General features: G+C 43.9%; 1 protein-coding gene across 3 annotated transcripts in view; it reads right to left on the minus strand.

Annotated features, from left to right (window-relative positions):
* Positions 1–5,974: 5,974 nt before the first annotated feature.
* Scg5 (secretogranin V) overlaps positions 5,975–18,973 on the minus strand; it is a 45,839-nt gene continuing 32,840 nt past the window's right edge. For 2 of the 3 annotated variants that reach the window (XM_075961732.1, XM_075961731.1), the window contains exons 4-6: positions 17,910–18,022; positions 10,698–10,751; positions 5,975–6,525 (exon numbers count right to left, since the gene is read on the minus strand). In XM_075961732.1, coding sequence (XP_075817847.1) covers positions 6,430–6,525; positions 10,698–10,751; positions 17,910–18,022 — 263 coding nt within the window. In that variant the 3' untranslated portion in view covers positions 5,975–6,429. The remainder of the gene's footprint in view (positions 6,526–10,697; positions 10,752–17,909; positions 18,023–18,973) is intronic. The other variant, XM_075961733.1, reaches the window with a different exon arrangement.

An 18,973-nucleotide genomic window follows, 5' to 3' on the forward strand; every position in this document is an offset into this window, starting at 1 on the left:
CCATCACACTAAATGCATCAAACGCTAGCATATCCAGTCTCTTTGGATAAGCTACCAGGTCTGTTTATCTCAGCCCTCCTAATAGCAACTCTGAAGAGATTTTCTTTACAACCTGAATATTGCTACACCCCGACCATGGAGAAATCCCAGCCTCCTGTGATTTCACAAGTCACTTTTTCAAGGTACGGTCCTAGTTAGGTATCTCTGGCTTTCAATAAAGCTGCTGAATGATGTCCTGGTACAAGCAGAGATTGCTCATTGTTTCCCGACTGCTCAGACCAGAATAATCACACAGAAACTATATTCATTACACTACTGCTTGGCCAATGACTTGGGCATACTTTTAGCTAGTTCTTACATCTTGAATTAACATATTTCTATTAATCTCTGTAACACCACGAGGCTGTGGCTTACTGGGTAGGGTTCTGGCATCTGTCTCCTTCAGCAGTTACATGGTGTCTCTTTGACTCTGCCTACTCTCTCTCTCTCCATATATCTTATGGAGAGAGAGAGAGAGAGAGAGAGAGAGAGAGAGAGAGAGAGAGAGAGAGAGAGAGAGGTATGTATGTATGTATGTATGTATGTATTTATGTATATCTTCCATCCTGGCTATATTCTGTTCTGCCATATGCCAAAACAGCTTAATTCATTAACCAATAAGAGCAACAAATATCCAGAAGGCCATCCCACATCATCCTGGAAGCTGACTTTGAGAGATGATTGCCACTTTTTCCTACAACCCTCCATATAAGCCCACCATTGATTGGCCAATTTTTCCCAGTGTTTGTTTTCAGTAATTTCGAAGGCTATTGCTATAGTGCTTGATATACATTAAGGTCTCACATATACCCTGCATGATGCCCATGTGGCTTTTGGGTAATCCCATGGTCAGAGGAGCGCCAACTGATGGAAACCCACAGGGAAACCCACGGCAGAGGCTTCCTTCAGATCAGCTATCATGAAGAGCAGGGTTATCAACCTGTTCACCATACACTCAGGCACAGTGTCCTTGAAATGCAGCAGATGGCGGTGTTTAGATGGACCTCTGCACGCCTACCTTAGAACTGTTTTCATGGGGCAGTAACATTGGGGGGTGTCTCTCTGGGCCTTTCCAAGAAAAGCCTGAGAATCATCTGCATGTCTTAAAGTCAATTTGGGAGGCCATAGATAGCATCCTTACTTCTTTTCGCAGTGTGTGTATGTGTATGTATGTGTGTTCCTGTGTATGCAGGTGTTCATGTGAATTCATGAGTGTGTTTTAAATGCATGTGTTCAGGTCGGTGTATGTACACATGTGTGCAGGTGTGCGTGAAGCTAAAGACTGCTGTCAGGTGCCTTCCACATCCCTTTCCACCATTGTTTTTAAGGCAGGGACTCTCAAGGGTCCTAGAGCTAAACTGACTAGCCAGTGACCTCCAGGGATTCAAGTTGTACTGCTCCCAGCCCTAGGGTTATAGATGATCAGCACACCTGCTTTTACCTAGGAGCTGATGACCTGAATACAGGTCCTCAGGCTTATACAGCAAATTCTTCCTACTGACTGACCAAGGTATCCCCTCAAGCCAGACCCTAGTTCTCATTTGTTTGTTTGTTTGAGACAGAGTCCCTTGCTGACCTAGAAGTCACCAATTAGTCTAAGCTGGCTGGGCCACATGCCCAGGGACCCACTTGATTTATAGTACTGGGATTACAAGCATGACACCATTCTGGCTGTTTTAATGTGGGTTTGGGAATCAAACTCAGGTTTTTATGCTCCCGAGCAAGCACTTTACCCACTGAGCTGTGGAGCCCATCCCTTCTTTATACACAGACTAAGATGATGAACTTTTTGTAAGTTTTTCAAAACATTCCTTAATGTGCATTCATTTGGCAGACAGGTATTGCTTTTGGAAGGCTCTCTGGAAGATCTCAAGCTAAAAAGAAACACAGGACAGAGTCCGTGGCCTCAAGGAGTTATAACACACAATTAATAAACAAACACTGTTTAACAGTGAAGCACTGAGTGCTGGACATAAGAAGATAGCAAATTCAAGATTAGTGAAAATGCAGAAGTCTTCAACATACCATTCTGCAGAAAAGGCTGCCAACAAAGAGAAAAAGCAAAGTGACTTTCTTTGATCTAGAGCAAGACAATGAATTTTTAACGTGTCTGTAGTCAAGAAATCCCTATCCTTTCTTCCCATACAGCAGGGTTTTCCTCTTTTCCAAACTCCTCATCCTATTGGTTCGGACACACAGCCTTGTCCTTAGAGTTTTGCATATCATTCCTCGGGCCAAAATACTCAACCATCCATGGCTCTACTGGCCTTGAAGGTTGTCTTTCTATCGTTGTAATAAATATTTGAAGAATTATATTACAAAGAGAGAAGATTCATTTTGGTTCATTGTTTAGCTACTGTATCCAATGACTGACTACACCCACTGCCTTGTCTTTAGCAGTATGTCGTGATGGGTGTGTGTGGCAAAGGGTATCCAAGAAGCAAAAGAGAGACAGAGAAAGAGCAGTTTCCTTGAGGGCACATCCTCGGTGACTTGAAACCTTTCCATGAGACCTCTCAAAGAGGCCTTGACCTGCTGGGTCACATCCCAATAACACGACACAGGGGAAGGAAGCTTTTGGCACAGACATTTGTCTAAACCGTCATGAGCATTCAAATATGGATTTTCTCTGAGTGGGCTACTGCTCTGTTCCTACTCCTCCGGATTCTCTTTGTCTATTTTATTTTTTTGAGATTGAGTCCCCCCTCTGTAGCCCAGACTAACATGGAACTCGCAGAGGTCCTCCTGCCTCGTCCTCCCACAGTGCTGGGATTAGATGTGTAAATCCCCATGCCAAGATAAACTTCCCTTCCGCTGAGTCTTTCTTACACTTCACGGGTGTGTTTCCTCTGTGATTTCTGCATGTGGTCAGCCTCTACACTGGCTCTGGGATCATCTGTCATGGTGTGTCCCCCATGGCATAGTCTTGATTTATGAAACACTTGTGCGAGTCATATCTTCTTACAGAGAAGTCCCAGTTATTCTCATGGTAGCCAACTTGGTGCCCAGGGAAAACCTTTTCTAATGGCAGTCTCTTCTATGTTTGGAGCAGTGTGTTGCCTTGTGGGGCAAACCAGAAACACTGAGGCAGAGTCCTGGGCTCTCTTTGTAATCAAATATACCAATGCATGGTAAGATCCTACTGCCCTGGGATACGTTTGTGGTGTAGAACAAGCCTGCATTTATTAAGGGTGATTTATGTTATGCATATATGTGAATGGCTGCACTCATGCATGGCTGGTGTCTGACCACACTGCTTCAGACAACCTACACCCACGTTTGGGGATCCCTTACTGATCATTTGGAAGGGTGTGGTGATGGGGCTGGGGTACTGAGCTGAGATTGGATAGGGAGTCACCGTAACTCTTATTTAGAGCATAGTGCATTATATTTAGAAGTCGGGGAAAGTTCTTTGTCTGGAGTCTTATAATTGCATCATTATTACAAAAGTAAAACAGCACAAGATAGACCTCCTGAAACCCAACAGTAGCATTCTGTTAGCCATCCCTCTCTAATGCTGCCACCAGGAGTCAGTGGGAGGGAGAATGACCCAGCGAATGGGGTGGTTTCTCATCACTGTTCCATCCACATGAACACCCTCTGGCCTCAATGTTTGAAATAAATCCATGGTTCTTTTTATATTTTTAACAGTTTTCAAAGCACCTGATTGGCTTAGTGGTAGTCAGTTTAAAATTTCCTTCCTGAGAAATAAGCCTTTCTTTTATCTAAATAACTTTCCTCACATCTTTGAGTAGAGTCCCCCAAGACACACACCAAACCTAGACAGAGTTCTCTGCATTGCTGCATCTCAGAAACAATGTCTGTCAACCCATATTCCCTCCTGTCTTCTTACTTTGCTTTCAATCTTGCCAGCCCACCAGCCATCCAAGTGGATGGGGTTCATGATTAACCATACCACCCCACACCCACCTGCTATCCCCACCCGCTTACCCTTCTCCTGGAAGGATTGTGGTTCCAGAGCTCAGGGTCTCATTAGTAATTTTTGTTACCTGCTCCCCTTTTCCGGCTTCCCGATTCCTGTAAGCTCAGGCACCTGACTGCTGCGTGTTCTGTAGTAGATGCCTGGCTATACCTGTTCCCAAGATCCCATGCCAATGCTGGATGAGCTCAGTAGCACACGCCAATGAAGCTTTGTAGCCCTGAAAGCTTTCTAAAGAGAGAAGTGAAGAAACCTTGTTCTGTTGCCTTGCAGGCTTAATGAAGGAATAGGATTCTTGATCCAAGATGGCCAGGAGTGTGCGGTGGCTGATCATGTTGCCGCTTGTGTGCCGGTCACGGTGGGATGGTGGATGACTCGAGTTTTCCAAGATCATGTCACCACCAGATAGCTGCTCAACTCTAATAGGACCTTAGTTTCCTGGTAGAAACACTTTGGACTCAGAATTGATTGTCTCAGGAATCCTACATATTCTGGAGTATTTTGTATCACAGTGGCAAACACATTTTTGTATAGCCATTCCTTGAAGGTCAGCCTAATGATTCATGTAGTAGGAGGTAGGAGTAGCTTCGGCGACGAAACATACAGCAGCAGACATTCCGCCCCAGCAGCAAGAGCCAAGGAAATTCTCTTCTAGAACCGCCCCGCTGTGCCCTCCTCTGGGGATGGGGCTTCACCAGCCCACATACTATGTAATTACATCCAGGGGCCTTGCGTGGGCTGGTGCCATAGTCAGAGTTCAATCAGGACAATCTGCCAGTGCCTTTACCACATGTTTTCCTTCTGCCCAGTGTGCCAAACATGTTCCTGTTCGTTCTGCAAATGTCCCTGGGGTCTCTACAACCACCTTCCTGATTTCAGAGATCTTTGGCTGTAGCTCTATGGAAAGAATGATGATAAAATGGGCGGTGATGACCCTTCTCAGCTAAGGAAGAGCAGCATCTCTGCTGTAGACGTGGTCCTGGACCCACCTGGAGAAACAGACCCCTTTCAAGTCTATCAGTCTAAAGGAAGTCCCCTCTAAGTTTCCTTCTCTTTGATGAAAATCTCTTTGCCTCCTGACCACTCTGGCCCCTCTCTGCCCAATACACTTCATGTCAAACCAAATTTTGCCCCCCACTAAACCCTGTGGCATATCCTTCCATAATGGCCAGGGGAAATGGTCTCCATTAATTTTTCATATCCATATCATAAAGATTTCTACCTTATTTTTTGTATTTCCAGGCCAATGTTTACCATTATCTCGTCTTACTGTTGAGCCTTATCTTGTTGCTAGTGTGGAAAATTTAATCATATACAAGTAGAGAGGTAGAAGTACGGGAAATCCTAAGGTACGTGGGATCCAGAGTCAACGGCTATCAATACGTGGCTAATCTGATTCACCTAAATCCAAAGTTCCAGCTCCAACACTATTAATGGATTGTTTGAAAGCAAATCTAAATACCATCTGCTTAAATTTCAATAGACATCTCTAAGACACAAGAGTTCTTTAAAAGACTCCCATAAAATTTTGCAATAACCAAATTGCACCGAATACTCAGCATGACTCATTCTTCTCCAATTATCTGATAGATAGTTTAAAAAAAAAACTTGAATCAGGAAACAAAGAAACAGCTACACATATTTCATTTGGTTCATATTTCTCTTAAGTCCTTTAAAATTTATAGCATTTCACATATATGGGGATGGGGTGGGGGTGTTTCTTGTCCTGAAAATTCTTCCATTCTGGATTTTGCTAATTATTCCCATTTTGTGTTGACTGTTCTCAGTCCTAACACATGTGAAATGGGGATCTTCAACCTCATAGCATCAGCACTAAAATCAGATAGTTAGGGCTGGAGAGATGGCTCCGCCATTAAAGGTTAGGCGCACAGCCAAAAACAGAAAATTAGATAGTTATGCACATTACTTTGCTGTATTAAGCAAAGAAATTGATTTTTATACTGTTACTTAAAAAGAAAAAACTTCCCAAGCCAATGCTTGCACATACATTTATTAAGAAGCAGTCAAGTGAGATGTGTCAGGCCCTCCCCTCCAGTACAAACTTCTTTATTGGTGTGTAACAAGGCCCAAGGGCTAGATACATTACATAATCAAAATCAAATGCCAGCTCTTTTACAGACTTGGCCCAAACTGCACAACCCAAAACTGCAAGAAATCTGAGTATTTCATATCCGCGTTTTTATTATACTTGACATATACATTTTAATTGTAATGTTTCTTGCAGATCCACATCAAAAAAAAAAGGCCTCCAAAAGAAAAAGGAGCTTTTATTCTAATTTAGCAGAAAGCACAGCCATTGGTGTGGGGGCAAATGCAAGGACAGCTGCTTTCCATCCGTAATTATCTATACAAGACGCATGCTGCCACTCTCGGGGGCTCTAGTAACATGCACGTAAGTACCGCGTGGGTTTCCACCTCCGGTCTTCTCTTTATTCTGACTCCTTCTCCTCTTCTGAAAAGTGAGGGACAGATTTCTTTGCCACAACATTGTCCAGCTTCTTTCCTTGGAGATACGGATTGGTGCTCTGACAAAAAAAAAAAGTTTGGGCATTACACATGAACCTCAAATATAGATATCTCACGTAAGTCAAGGGGAATTGTTTTCTGACTGTTGGATTAACAGGATAATAACACAGCACCTACCATGCCCCTGCCAAATGATGGCTCCAGCGAGCTGGTTAATACTTCAGTGCCCCCGGAGTGCAGTATAGTCTAACTGACAGATTGTTACCAATAGTGTCTTTCATGTAACCACAGTGTTCTTGGTCAAATGCAATGTAACCTTTTTATTGCTATATTTAGCTTACAAGTTTGGGGTGAACTAGAAAAAATATTCTTGCTACTAACTTAGGTACCAAGACTCGTGTGAAAGAAAATGATTATTCTATGGTCCTATTTAAGTGGGAGGGAGACTCTGAGATGCCTTAATTAATCTATCGGAAGCATGTCAGAGGAAAAGACAAATAGGGCCAAGTGGGAATTAGCATCTGAAGACTGACCCATGGCTGCAACTCTTCTAGGTGAGGCTTCTGTTAAAAACAGTTCATGAAGGGATCTAGCAATCAATTCCAACCTGCCTTCAGTCAGACTTAAAAAGTGAAATAAAGCTGGGCTGTGGTGGCGCACGCCTTTAATCCCAGCACTTGGGAGGCAGAGGCAGGTGGATCTCTGTGAGTTCGAGACCAGCCTAGTCTACAAGAGCTAGTTCCAGGACAGGCTCCAAAGCTACAGAGAAACCCTGTCTCAAAAAACCAAAACCAAAACCAAAAAAAAAAAAAAAAAAAAAAAAAAAACCAACCAAACAAACAAAAAAACCTGAAACAAAATACAAAGTCATCTGGAAGGATCTTTTATTTAGGCCTCCATATTTTGGAATTGCTTTCATTTGTTTGATGTTCTGAATGAGGAAAAGAGTTCCCACTGTTTCTCCAATAATATCAATTTTTTTTGAGGTTTGGATTTGAACTGGTAACTGGAGCTGTGCAACATAATATTTAGTGAACAGGAAATTTTTCAAGCGTTTGGGAAGATAGTGGCTTACTGAAGTTGCCTTCCAGCAGCAGACCAGAAACGTAAGAAACAGGCAGAGGTTACAAATGAGGAGCAATCCAATTGCAGTGCTAAGCCCCCAGGAGTGAATAGACACAGTTCTTGTGTGGGCCTGGCCTGTGCAGTTCTCTTGCAAGGTGAGCAAGCGTGTTTCAAAAGACAAGGACTGGAACCCTTGTACTTCACAGTCTGGGGTATAAAAGCATAAATCAGGAAGGACCCAGATTTATTTCATTATTATGTATACAGTGTCCTGCCTGCACGTACACAAGCACGCCAGAAGAGGGCATCAGATCTCACTGCAGATGGTTGTGAACCACCATGTGGTTGCTGGCTAATGAACTCAGGATCTCTAAAGGAGCAGCAAGTGCACCACTTTGAATCCTCACGAACTCTGCAAAGAAGACTCATGAACAAGGGGAGGACTACAAAAAGAACTGAGTCTTTATATATTTGAAAAGAAACATGTCACAGAAAGGGATTCGAAGTGGTGCACTTTCTGTTGAGCTGCAGAGATGGCTCAGAGGTTCAGAGCCCTCTCTGGCTGCTCTTCTAGAGATCCTGAGTTCATTAGCCAGCAACCACATGGTGGTTCACAGCCATCTGCAGTGAGATCTGATGCCCTCTTCTGGCCTGCATGTGTACGTGCAGGCAGGACACTGTATACATAATAATGAAATAAATCTTTAAATAAAAGATTTATTTTAAAAAAAAAACCAGTATGTTTCTGTTGGAAATTGTCAACTAGTGTGGTCTGGCTCACCCTATGGAGTCATCTAAGATCCTCTGAGTAGGCAGACTTAATCTGCTTGGAAAAGGTGTATTCAATACCATTAATACTTTGCAGTTTTGCAACAGTATTGATTCTTAAAATTCTGATACATTAAAAGAGAATATTAGATCTTCATATTTGTCAACTGTGGGACTATGTAGCTGATAGGCTGTTTAAGGTAATTTGTGGATTTAAAATGAGGTGGTAACAAGACACAGCCTCAGAGTTAATTTTTTTTTCAGAATCACTAAAAAGTACATTGATCTTTTATTTATGAATTGGCTAGAAATTCAAATGGCCCAGAGTTAGGAAAAAAAAGTCAAACAAAATAATCTGAAGATCTGATTGTAATGTTAAAGATCAACCCCTTGCTAAGAAACTTCCATGGTGCAAGACAGGCTGTCTAGACCCAGAAAATGTCAAAAGTTGGAGGAAAAGGGAAGAGGGAGATGCCAAGGCCAAGTCTGGGCACTTTTGGATGAATGTTCAATTATCAAATCAAGTGTTTTAAGTGTGCTCTGAAGAACTCGCAATAGTTATATATGTGTGGTCACCCATGGCAACATAGAGATGGCTATTCACATCTGACAAGTGAGAGGACAGCTTGTCCTCTCAACCCCCAGAAGATGGTGAGATTTCCTGGAGTAAGCCTTAATTCTTCAAATAAGTGAGCTATGCTTTCTTTATACTGGTTTGTGCTCCAGAGAGGGTGGTTAAGGTCTTCAAGATGGGGAGCAGCAGCTGAGGTGATGGGGACTTCTACTTCCTCGTCAGTTTAGAGGAGCCCAGGACAAAATGAGCTTGGGCTTGATAGAAGTCTGGGAATAGAAGGAACCTGAAAGCCTGGGTCACATAAGATCAAATAAATAACTCTTGTTTTTCTAAAGTCTAAGCCTTGTCTACGTGGAAGAAGTTGAAGCCAAAGTAAAAAAAAAAAAAACATTTATAACATATGTCTTAGCCAGAACTTTGTGTTTTGGTAATCACTGGTCTCATGGAAATATGATCTAAAGTCAACCCAAGTTCCTCAAAGTCATGGCAGAAGGCATGGTGGACCAACAAGTAGAGACAATTAAAACTACATGCTGTTATTCATTTGGGGTCAGTCATTGGCCTTATTTGGAAATGTCCTTGCTGTACCATGGGGGATATTCAAGCCATCTTCCTGGTAAATCATGTGTATTCTGAGCTCCTAGAATAGAATTTCTTGATGTTCTCTCAAGAACACATTACACCCTTCCTGTCACCATCTTCCATTGGAAGCCGTAATCACCAAGAGAAACCCTAATAACCCTGTTTATTCTCCCAAAGAAGATCTGTTTCCAGATTTAACAGCGTTCTGCTTTTTTTGCGTAGGAAATTGTGGGTCTTCTGTGTTTGTCAGGCAACCCGGGGCCTTCTGATTAATACCAAGGCCAGCAACTCCACACTTCTTACAACATTTTCTGGTTGGACTTGGCCAGGCTCTTCAGATTGGCCGCAATTTCCACTATCTAGATTCCCAATTTTCCCCAAGATCCAGGTACTCGCTATTCCAAACAAATGGTCAGTGACCTTGGGCGTATAGGTTGGTTTGTATATTGTCAGTAAAATAATGACTACGTACACTTTACTGTGTACCAGCAGGGTTTTTACCCCTCCTGTTTGGTCAGATAAGAGGCCAGTGTTCAGTAAGATACCAGCAGAAGAGCAGGATTGACATTGATCTATTAAGTCTCAGGGCTATAACGTGCATTGAAAACCCAATATGACCTTGACGTTCGGATTTATTCCAAGCAACACCGTATAAGGAGTAGTAAAACGAAAACCTAAGAGACCAAAGGCCATCTTGGACAGTCCTTCCAATGAGAACTAACTAAACCTTGCTCTACTTGGCAGTCCGCAAATGAGACAGAAGGCGTGCATGCTCCACCACCGTGGCTAGTTCAATAAGAAAAACATGTAGAAGAAATTCAAAATGACAGCCTGCAGTATGTACTTTCACACTTTATGATGTCTGTCATGTGATCTACATAACTGACGCAGATGTGTGAGCCATTTCCTCCACTGGCTTCAGAGTATTTGAGGAAAATCATGCCTTCCAATCCTCTCTGCACACTCGTACCCTCCCTGGGTGGGTTGCCACTCGTTGCTGGTCAGAAGGGAAGTAGTGAGTGTTCCACAAAAATCATGTCCTAAAGCTTTGGGAGAAAACCATGCCACCCCAGAAACCAAGGGTACATCTGCTAGGTGTGGCCCCTGCCACGCAGGACTTCTGTCCTGCTCTTTGGGAGCGCACCCGAAAAGATTCTGCCACTTTCCCCAAACCGAATGCTTCATTTGCCCCGCTCAGAAACACGAAATGCCCCAGCACCATCGGGCCCTTGTGTGACTTACCCTCCGCTTCCGCCTCTGCCCTCCCTTCATCTTCTCATAAAGGAGTTTCTTGTTCTGGAGAGGAGAGAAAAGAAAACACAAACGCACAAGTATGGATTGAATTTGGTGACTATTTTAAAGCCACACTTGGTGTGTCCCCTGGATATTTGCATACACATATTTTGGAAACAGAGCGAGATGAAAGGCATGTCGTGTCAGAACGAGAGACCACAAGAGAAAAGCTGGTGACTGCGGCGTTCTTCACAAAGTCCTCTGCACAGCCTCGAGGCACAGAGTGTCACCAACCATCTCATAAACGGGGAGAGACGGCGTGCTAGAATGCCAGAGTGTGGGATGCTCATCCCCTCACTTTGAACCGTCTCTGTTTAAAATAAATAACTTTATCTCGGGATCAGATTCCCTTTTTATGAACTACACACATGACTGCTCTCTGGAGCAGTGTCCGGCCGTTAACAACAATCCTCTGTGTAAATAAATGAGACTCTGACTTCTGCAGCCATCCCTCCCTTCCATGGCTCAAGTTAGTGCCCCCATCGAGCCAATCACAGAACCATTTACTCTATAACATTTTTAATAGAGTGAATCTTTTAAAAACTGCCAAAAAACTTCTTGGCAGAAAGGAGAGCTATGTTGTGTGCATGTGTATGTGCGTGTGTGTGTGCGTGCGCATATGTGTGTGTGAGCGCGCGTGTGTGTGCATGCACGTATGTGTGTGTGTGTGCACATGCGTGCACACGTGCATGTGTATGGGGGGATGCTTCTCTGTACCACAGTTTGTATAAGTGTTTCCACATACTGCTGTGTTTCAAACACACGGTGGATTTAAATGAGCTCTAGACTATCAGACACATGCTCAACACATTTCCCTCTAGTTGAGACGATGAAAGACAGAACACTTAACCTGAATGTGGATCCAGAGAAAGGGATTTGGGTGTTTCGCTTGTGTTCTTTTATTTTCAAATCGTAAGGAAAAATAATGTATAAAAAGAGACCATTTATCTTGCTGTAACTGCAATACCCTAACACTGACTTCTAGCAAAGAGTTCTGGCAAAGAACACGTTTATATACCATTTGTATCCTCTGAGCTGTCTGGTTATGGACAAATGTTTAAATGGTAGATTTGAAAATGAAAATGGCAAGTGCCACGGATGAGCTTCATCATTTTCCTGTTCATGAAAACCTACAACCTGCCATTTACAACGGGCATTTCTGCCCAACCTCAAACATCCAGGGGCGGGGTGTGTGCCAGGAGCAGCACCATCACGGCCAGAAAACACAGGCACTGCCCAGAGCCCCTGTCTTTGGCTCTCTTGAGGCATGGGCCAAGTAACTATCAGGAGGGAGAAAAGGCAGGTCTGCTGACCGTTCCCTCGAGAAATGAGAATGTTGTTGTCGGCCTCAAGTTCTGGATGGAAACAAACAACTCTGATGCACATAGGGTGTTCTGGGTGCTCGTTCCAGAGCTGGAAAGGAGGATAGTGACTGCTCACACACGTCGCCTTCTTCATCTGGCTGCACTGGAGGGAGAACAGAGGAGCCTGCTAGCTGGTACAGTGTAGGCCACTGCCCACCAGTCCGGACACAGTCCCAGCAATGCTGCAAATGGCATGAAGACAGAAACATCCCCTTTTGGATCTTGAGGGAAATTACAACGAGAAGTACAGAAGGTTTGAAAATCTCAGTCTCAAGATGGCCCCCGCTTCTCTGGAGAGTTAAGGCCAAGGCCGGCATGTTCATGGCCCCAGTCCCTCCATGGTGACTGTGGCTGGGCTTTCTCCATTAACTCTGCGTCAGCATGGATTTGATGGCGGGATTGGCAGGTGTAAAGTGAATTTACAAAAAAGTATGCAAAATGAACAAAAATAAATCAGCCACCTTCTCTGACACCATTTGTTAGTTCCTTGGGGAGGGGTGGCCTAATCTCTAGGAGGACAGCCAGTGTAAGTTCATTAAAGGACTCTCTATTATGCCATCACGATTTTGGACAACTCAGTTCCATTCCTAAAGGACCCTGCAGGATGGATATCTTCTTAGAGAACTGTCTGGTCCTAGGCGAGGCTATAGAAAGCACCAGGATTAGTGATGCTAAGTATCTGATTGGCCATGAAAGTAAGGATGTTTAAACAAGAGCTAGAGTTGGGGCCAAAGGGAGGAAAAGCCAGCTTAGAAAACTTCCTACTGGTCAAATGCAGGACATTTTGAATATCAAACCTAGTAACGATAAATCTATAGAGGTGCCAAATAAATAAGCAGGTTTATAAACAAGAAAGGAAGAAGTGGAAGCCCCTTATGGGAGTAGGGATGCAAATAGAGAAAGAACAAGAGAGTAAAGCTTAGAATTCTGCAACTGCCAGGGTTCTAATTGATTCTGGTAAATACTATCAGCGAATGGAAACATATTGGTTAACAGTTTCACTGAGATCAGACTATTGATAGCCTCAAAGTACTGTTCCACACATTAACTATTAATTTCAAATAGAAAATGATTTTATACCAGAGAAACATGGATGCCACTTTATTAAAGGGAGCGAAGTTAGCACTAACAGCAGACAAACTGACACCATGCACCCCCACGGTGCAAAGGGCTAAGAATATACACAGACAGCGTGACTGGGAAGAAGCTTTACAAGTTTACCTTGTGAAAACAGAGAGGCTATGTGACTATCAGAGCTGGGGAAGGGGAGGGAGATGGAGAGAGCATGGTGACAATCCGGGGGTGCATTAGTTGAAGGAGTAATAACTGCAAGTGCCCTTTAGCACACTGGAACAGCCATTTTAACAATTACTGTATATTTTAGAACAGTCGAGAGTACTCCAAACATTTTCAACATAAAGATGAGAACAAAGGAGCTGGTGAGATCATTCAGCAGTTGTGAGCGCTGGTTGCTCTTCCAGAGGACCCAGGTTCCATTCCCAGCATCCATATGGCAGCATACAACTGTCTCTAACTCTCCAGTTCAGGGAACCCAAAGCTCTCTTTTTGGCTCTCTGCATATTGCATATACATGATGCACAGACATACCTGGAGACATAGCACCCATACATGTAAAGTAAAATAATAAAAAATTTAAATAAATGAATACAGTCTGAGGTTATGAATACGCCAATCAACCGTATCTGATCATCACACAGTGGGCACCTGCATTGACATGCCACACTGTACTCTATAAATATGTACAATTATTATGTGCCAAGTCAAAGAAGAAATGAAAATCATTGCTCAGGTCTAATAACATGGAAACCTAAGGCAAACCAGACCTGGAGAGTACTCCAAAATTTAAACATGGCATGGCCGTGCAAGATCAACGAAGTTGGAGAGGGACCACGCTCTTCCTCTTTCCCATGGTTCAGCTCGGCCTCTGGTCAAATATTGGTGAAAGTTGTACAAAGCACTGGGAGAGGAGAAACATTTGTTTTTCTGACACACAATGAACAGTCAGCAGTAAGTGTGTTAAGTGCAAAGGCTGATACCAGCCTTTGGCCATAGGCCTTGAGGACTGTAGGTGAATTGGGGCACGGGGCATTGATATCAGCCTTGGACCATAGACCTTCAGGACTGTAGGCAGTACACTGTGGGGAAGGCAACCAGGCCTAGGCTAGGACTCAGTAGGCCACTTTATGAGGGATGAGTCATGAAGAGATGCCCATATTTATAGTGTTTGTAAAGATGGGCTTCAGTAATTCTGTCAATCATAATCTGTGTTATCGAGCAGGCTACCCAGATCCCCGCTTGCATCTTCTCCTCTATAGCTTAAGAGTGATGAGGCTGGGCAGGCTGGATGAGATGTCTGAGGTAAAGCATTGGCCCCGTGTCTGACATGTAACATGAGCTCCATAAACATTATGATTTCCTACTATATGGTAATTATTGGTATCTTCCCACTACCCACTGCAGGGCCCAGAAGTCACATGGTGCATATTTAATAAATGTGTCTTGATGCGGCAACAAGGAAAGAGTCATGCAGGAAACAAGACAGACGCCGATATTTGTAATATGTGAATCATGGCTACAGATGCAACTCAGCTCCAGATCACATATAAAACAAAAAACAGGGAGGTGGTACCCTCGAGGAAGGAAGCAAGGGGACTTGTGTGCAGTGCAGTTTGTTTGGGAGATAAATGGCTTTGCAAGTGAAAGGCTAGTTGTGCTACAGACGGGCTTGAGTCTCTTCTTCTATGTAAACACCCAGGCTGCTTTGTGGATCCCCACTTAAAAAAGCAAGAGACGCTCAGTTCACACTTCCATGCAAAGATCAAGCAAACACTGTTTTACTGCTAGGTGGTAATGAGAAAATAAACAAGGAAACTGAAGTTTAAACAAACACATGATTAGAGCTGATAAGAGGCATAAATGTCATTCCTTGGCCATTGATCTGTTAGAGCACATTTTATACTTGGTCTTAAATTCTAGTCTTCAGCTCTGATGTGGACAATGAATACGAGTGACTGAGAAGCACAAGGCAGTGTTCCGAGGAGGAAGAGGGCACGAGTAAAAGGGGATGTGGGTGGAATTCAGAGGGGGCGTCTGAAGAAGAGGATGTGGTGGCTGAGCCTTTAATTCCAGCACCCCTGAGGCAGAGGCAGGCGGAGTTCTGTGACTTGAGATCTAGGCCAGCCTGGTTTACATAGTGAGTTCTAGGACAGTCAGAGCTACATAGAAAGACTCTGCCTCTAAACAACCAAACAAGCAAACAAAATAAACGCTGGAAAGAAAAGCTACCCTGTCTTCCACCCCATCACAGTTTCAGACAACGGGCTCTGCCCACACTCAGACATGTTCCCAGTTTCCTTTCTTCTTCTCAGGTCCAGCCTGTCAGTTAGCCATGCCCCTCCCCTAGCATTTCAATACTCGCTTTCCCTAGTACCTTGACTGTAAAAATTAGCCCCATTGGCCCTGCATTGTCCCCTGCCTTGGCTTCCATCTTTCCTAGCAATGGGACCTGGCCTTGTACTGTGTCCATGCAACACTTGAGCTAATTTTATCCTCATGCCTTTCGAGGCATGTTCCTTTTCGAGACTGCACACCTGTTGAAAGCACAGAGTCACGTCTTGGTGAACACTGCAGACTGATCACCTGGCACAGTGTCTAAAACACAGCAGTTTCAGAACCTGCTGGCTCCCTTCTACACCTGGCCCTTGTTACTGCTTGGCCATACCTTGCCCATCTCCCGTGGGTCCTTTCCCACCAATCCTCTTCATTATCTGTTCTTTCCTTGCTTTTCCTTACTCTTCAAGCCAGCACACAAATGCATAAATGCATCTCTTGCTCGCTTCTCTCTTCCTAAAATGCCTCACAGGTAAAGTTTATATTATCCCTTTCGTATAGACTGTCTCTCTGTCTCTCCCTCCCTCCCACTCAGGCTATGTCTATTCCATTCTATTTACTTTATTCTCTTCAAAATGATGCAAATTTTTATCTTCATCACTCCATTGAGGACCAACATAAATGGGATTACGTTTTTACTTTCTCCATTTTCCTCCTGTCTTTAGTCTCCCTCTGTTTTGTCTCTTACTATTTCATTGGGATATAGGAGATTTTTAAAAATAATATTCAAGGTATTATTTTTCTGTCTGTTTAAACTGTACCAGTTGGAGAAGGTTTGAAAATAGTTCTCCCTAACAGAACTATAGGTGTGGGGGAGTATAGAGAGCAAAAGGGAGAGAGAGAAAGAGGGGGAAAAGGGAGGGAAAGAACGATACACATTATAGATGCAAGCTTGACTCGGAATGCTGCTTTCCTGCCTTTCTCGTTTGGAATTGTATTTTGTAGGCAGAGGGAACTCAACTGACTCAGAGCAACATGAAGAAAGATGCCAGAAAAAAAATCGAAAGTGATTATCAATGAGGACAAATTTCTTCCTCCAAAGCAATGCAGAAGGAAGGGAGAAGTTTATTTTCACGGTTTAAGTGTGCATTGCGACACAATAAACAGCGTCGTTAGCACTGACGTGAGAAGGGGCTATGAGGTCAGAGGGCTTAGGTCACCTGGAGTATTTTGGAGGGAGCACTCCTCATTCACTCATTCCACAGATGCACTGACCACCTGCTTTCAAATGTGAATTCACACTGCTCGGCATTCCCCCATCTTTCTTATTATTATTCAGCGTGGGATTACACAGAGCCAACCACAGGTACCCAGACACTACCCCGTTCAGTTTGAAACTTCCTTGACTCATTGTTCCAGCCTGTTGGGATCTTCTTGAATCCCAACTCGGTCCTCTGGTGTTCTCTATTCCAACTTTGTGTCAACTGCTGAGACTCTGGGAAGTACGTGATCTGTGGTTTTATTACGGTCATTGATAAAAACGTGGAGTGGGGTAGCACCCCGACGTGCAGGGTACCCTGCACCATTCCCTCCCCTCCTGACACAGATTCTTCAATAGGCTGTCCTTCAGTGATATTCTGTTGACTTGGCTGTATCTCTTCATCTCCTCCAAGGGGAGATCATAAAAGATCTTGTCAAAAACTTCGATGAAGTCCAAGCGCAGCATGCCCACTTCATTTCCCTCACTAAGCTGGCACACAGATACATAACACTGGCAAGGGAATAATATGAGCAGATCGACAAAACTTGTTTTTAGCACACCAGTGCCAAGTGGCCATGATTTCTCTTTCCAAGTGCTTATAAAACAACACCCTTCATTGACAGTTACCCATGGTTGCATGCAACTGACAGCAAGCTCACAGCCACACATCTGGAGATTGTCTTTCTCTCCACAAAGCAGACGTGTGTGTGTGTGTGTGTGTGTGTGTGTGTGTGTGTGTCCAACTCTGGATGTCTTTACTTCCTTGATTCTGCAGAGATAAGCACAGATCATCTCCCTTAGTCTAAAAATCAACTTTTCAGATTTTCTCGGTGTCTTTTGCTTTGGAAAGGTCTTTTCCTTTTCCCGGAGTCCTACCGAGTGGCATGAAACACTGGTAACACATCACGATGTTATGACTCGGACTGTGGAGGAGAGCAGAGCAGAAGCCCTGGGGAGTGTATGGTCTGGGTTGCTGTCTCTTTCCATGTAATCAGTACACTGCTCCATAGATACAAGTGTGGTCTGGAATAATAATTGCACCGAGTCCCCCTCAGCCAGAGATTTCTGAGGAATCAACTCCTAAAACAATTTTTCCTCCTTCCCTCACGTGTACATTCATCCCTGGTGTCCCTAACCCCAAGAGATCAGCGTGAACCTTCTACCGGCCTCTGGAAACGCACTTACCCACTTGCCCAAACCTGGGTAGTCATGCTCTGGGTCAAAAAGGTGCTGGTTTAACTGGAACTCTCGGCTGAATTCTGCAGTGTCAGGGGCATTTTCTAGGCATCCGTCATCTGCTGTGGACAAAGGTTTTTGAGAAATGATCAACACATCTGCTGTTATTCTAAAAGTTAACTTATCAGAAACAACTAGACACACAGAGGTCATAGTCTGTTTGTATCAGACACTCTGAATCACGTTCCCTCTGGGGTTCTAATCCCCTCTGTCACAAGAAAACACTCCAGGAGGAAAGACCTGTTGGCTTCTCTCCAAACCCACTTCCCCTTTCTCCTTGGCATACAGCAAGGCTAATTGTCCAGCTTTTCTTTACAATGAGGTGGAGTCATTTGCCTGAGCCCAGGCCAAGAGAATGTAGGGAAAAGAGATAGATTCCACTTCCAGATCTGTCCTCAAAACCTTCTAGGAATAGTCTACTTTCCCCAACTCTACCCCATCTGCTGGTATGCATGCTGCCAGCCAGGGCAACTGGGGGGCATCAAGAGTCAAGAAAGTTCTGTCATTTCCTGACCTCCCTGGGATAGGACTTCACATACGTGAGAAACAAGTTTCTATCGTGAAGAACCTCTAGAATGTTTCATTTGCTTTAACCTCAGGTGTTTCTTGTTGCTTCCTTTGAAAAGGTCTTTTCCTTTTCCCGGAGTCCTACTGAGTGGCATGAAGCGCTGGTGACACATGAGGATGTTATGACCCAGACCATGGAGGACAGCAGAGTAGAAGCCCTGGGAAGTGTATGGTCCGGGTTGCTGTCTCTTTCCCGGCAATCAGTACACTGCTCTGTAGACACGAATGTGGTCTGGAATAATGATTGCATGGACCTCTGTTTCTCTCCGATGATGTCTTTAGGAACCACTCTAGTGCCTTCAGACAGGTCTTGGCGCTGTGTTTTATAGCAGCAGTGATTTGTATTTTAGAGAGAAGCTTGAAAATCAAATCCCAGCTCTTGTGTGATCTGTAGGTTCAGTTTTTTAGAGTTAACCTGGCTTTTCTAAGTCTGCTTATTCACCTAT

Source organism: Microtus pennsylvanicus, chromosome 2 (assembly GCF_037038515.1).
Source record: "Microtus pennsylvanicus isolate mMicPen1 chromosome 2, mMicPen1.hap1, whole genome shotgun sequence".
Taxonomy (NCBI): domain Eukaryota; kingdom Metazoa; phylum Chordata; class Mammalia; order Rodentia; family Cricetidae; genus Microtus; species Microtus pennsylvanicus.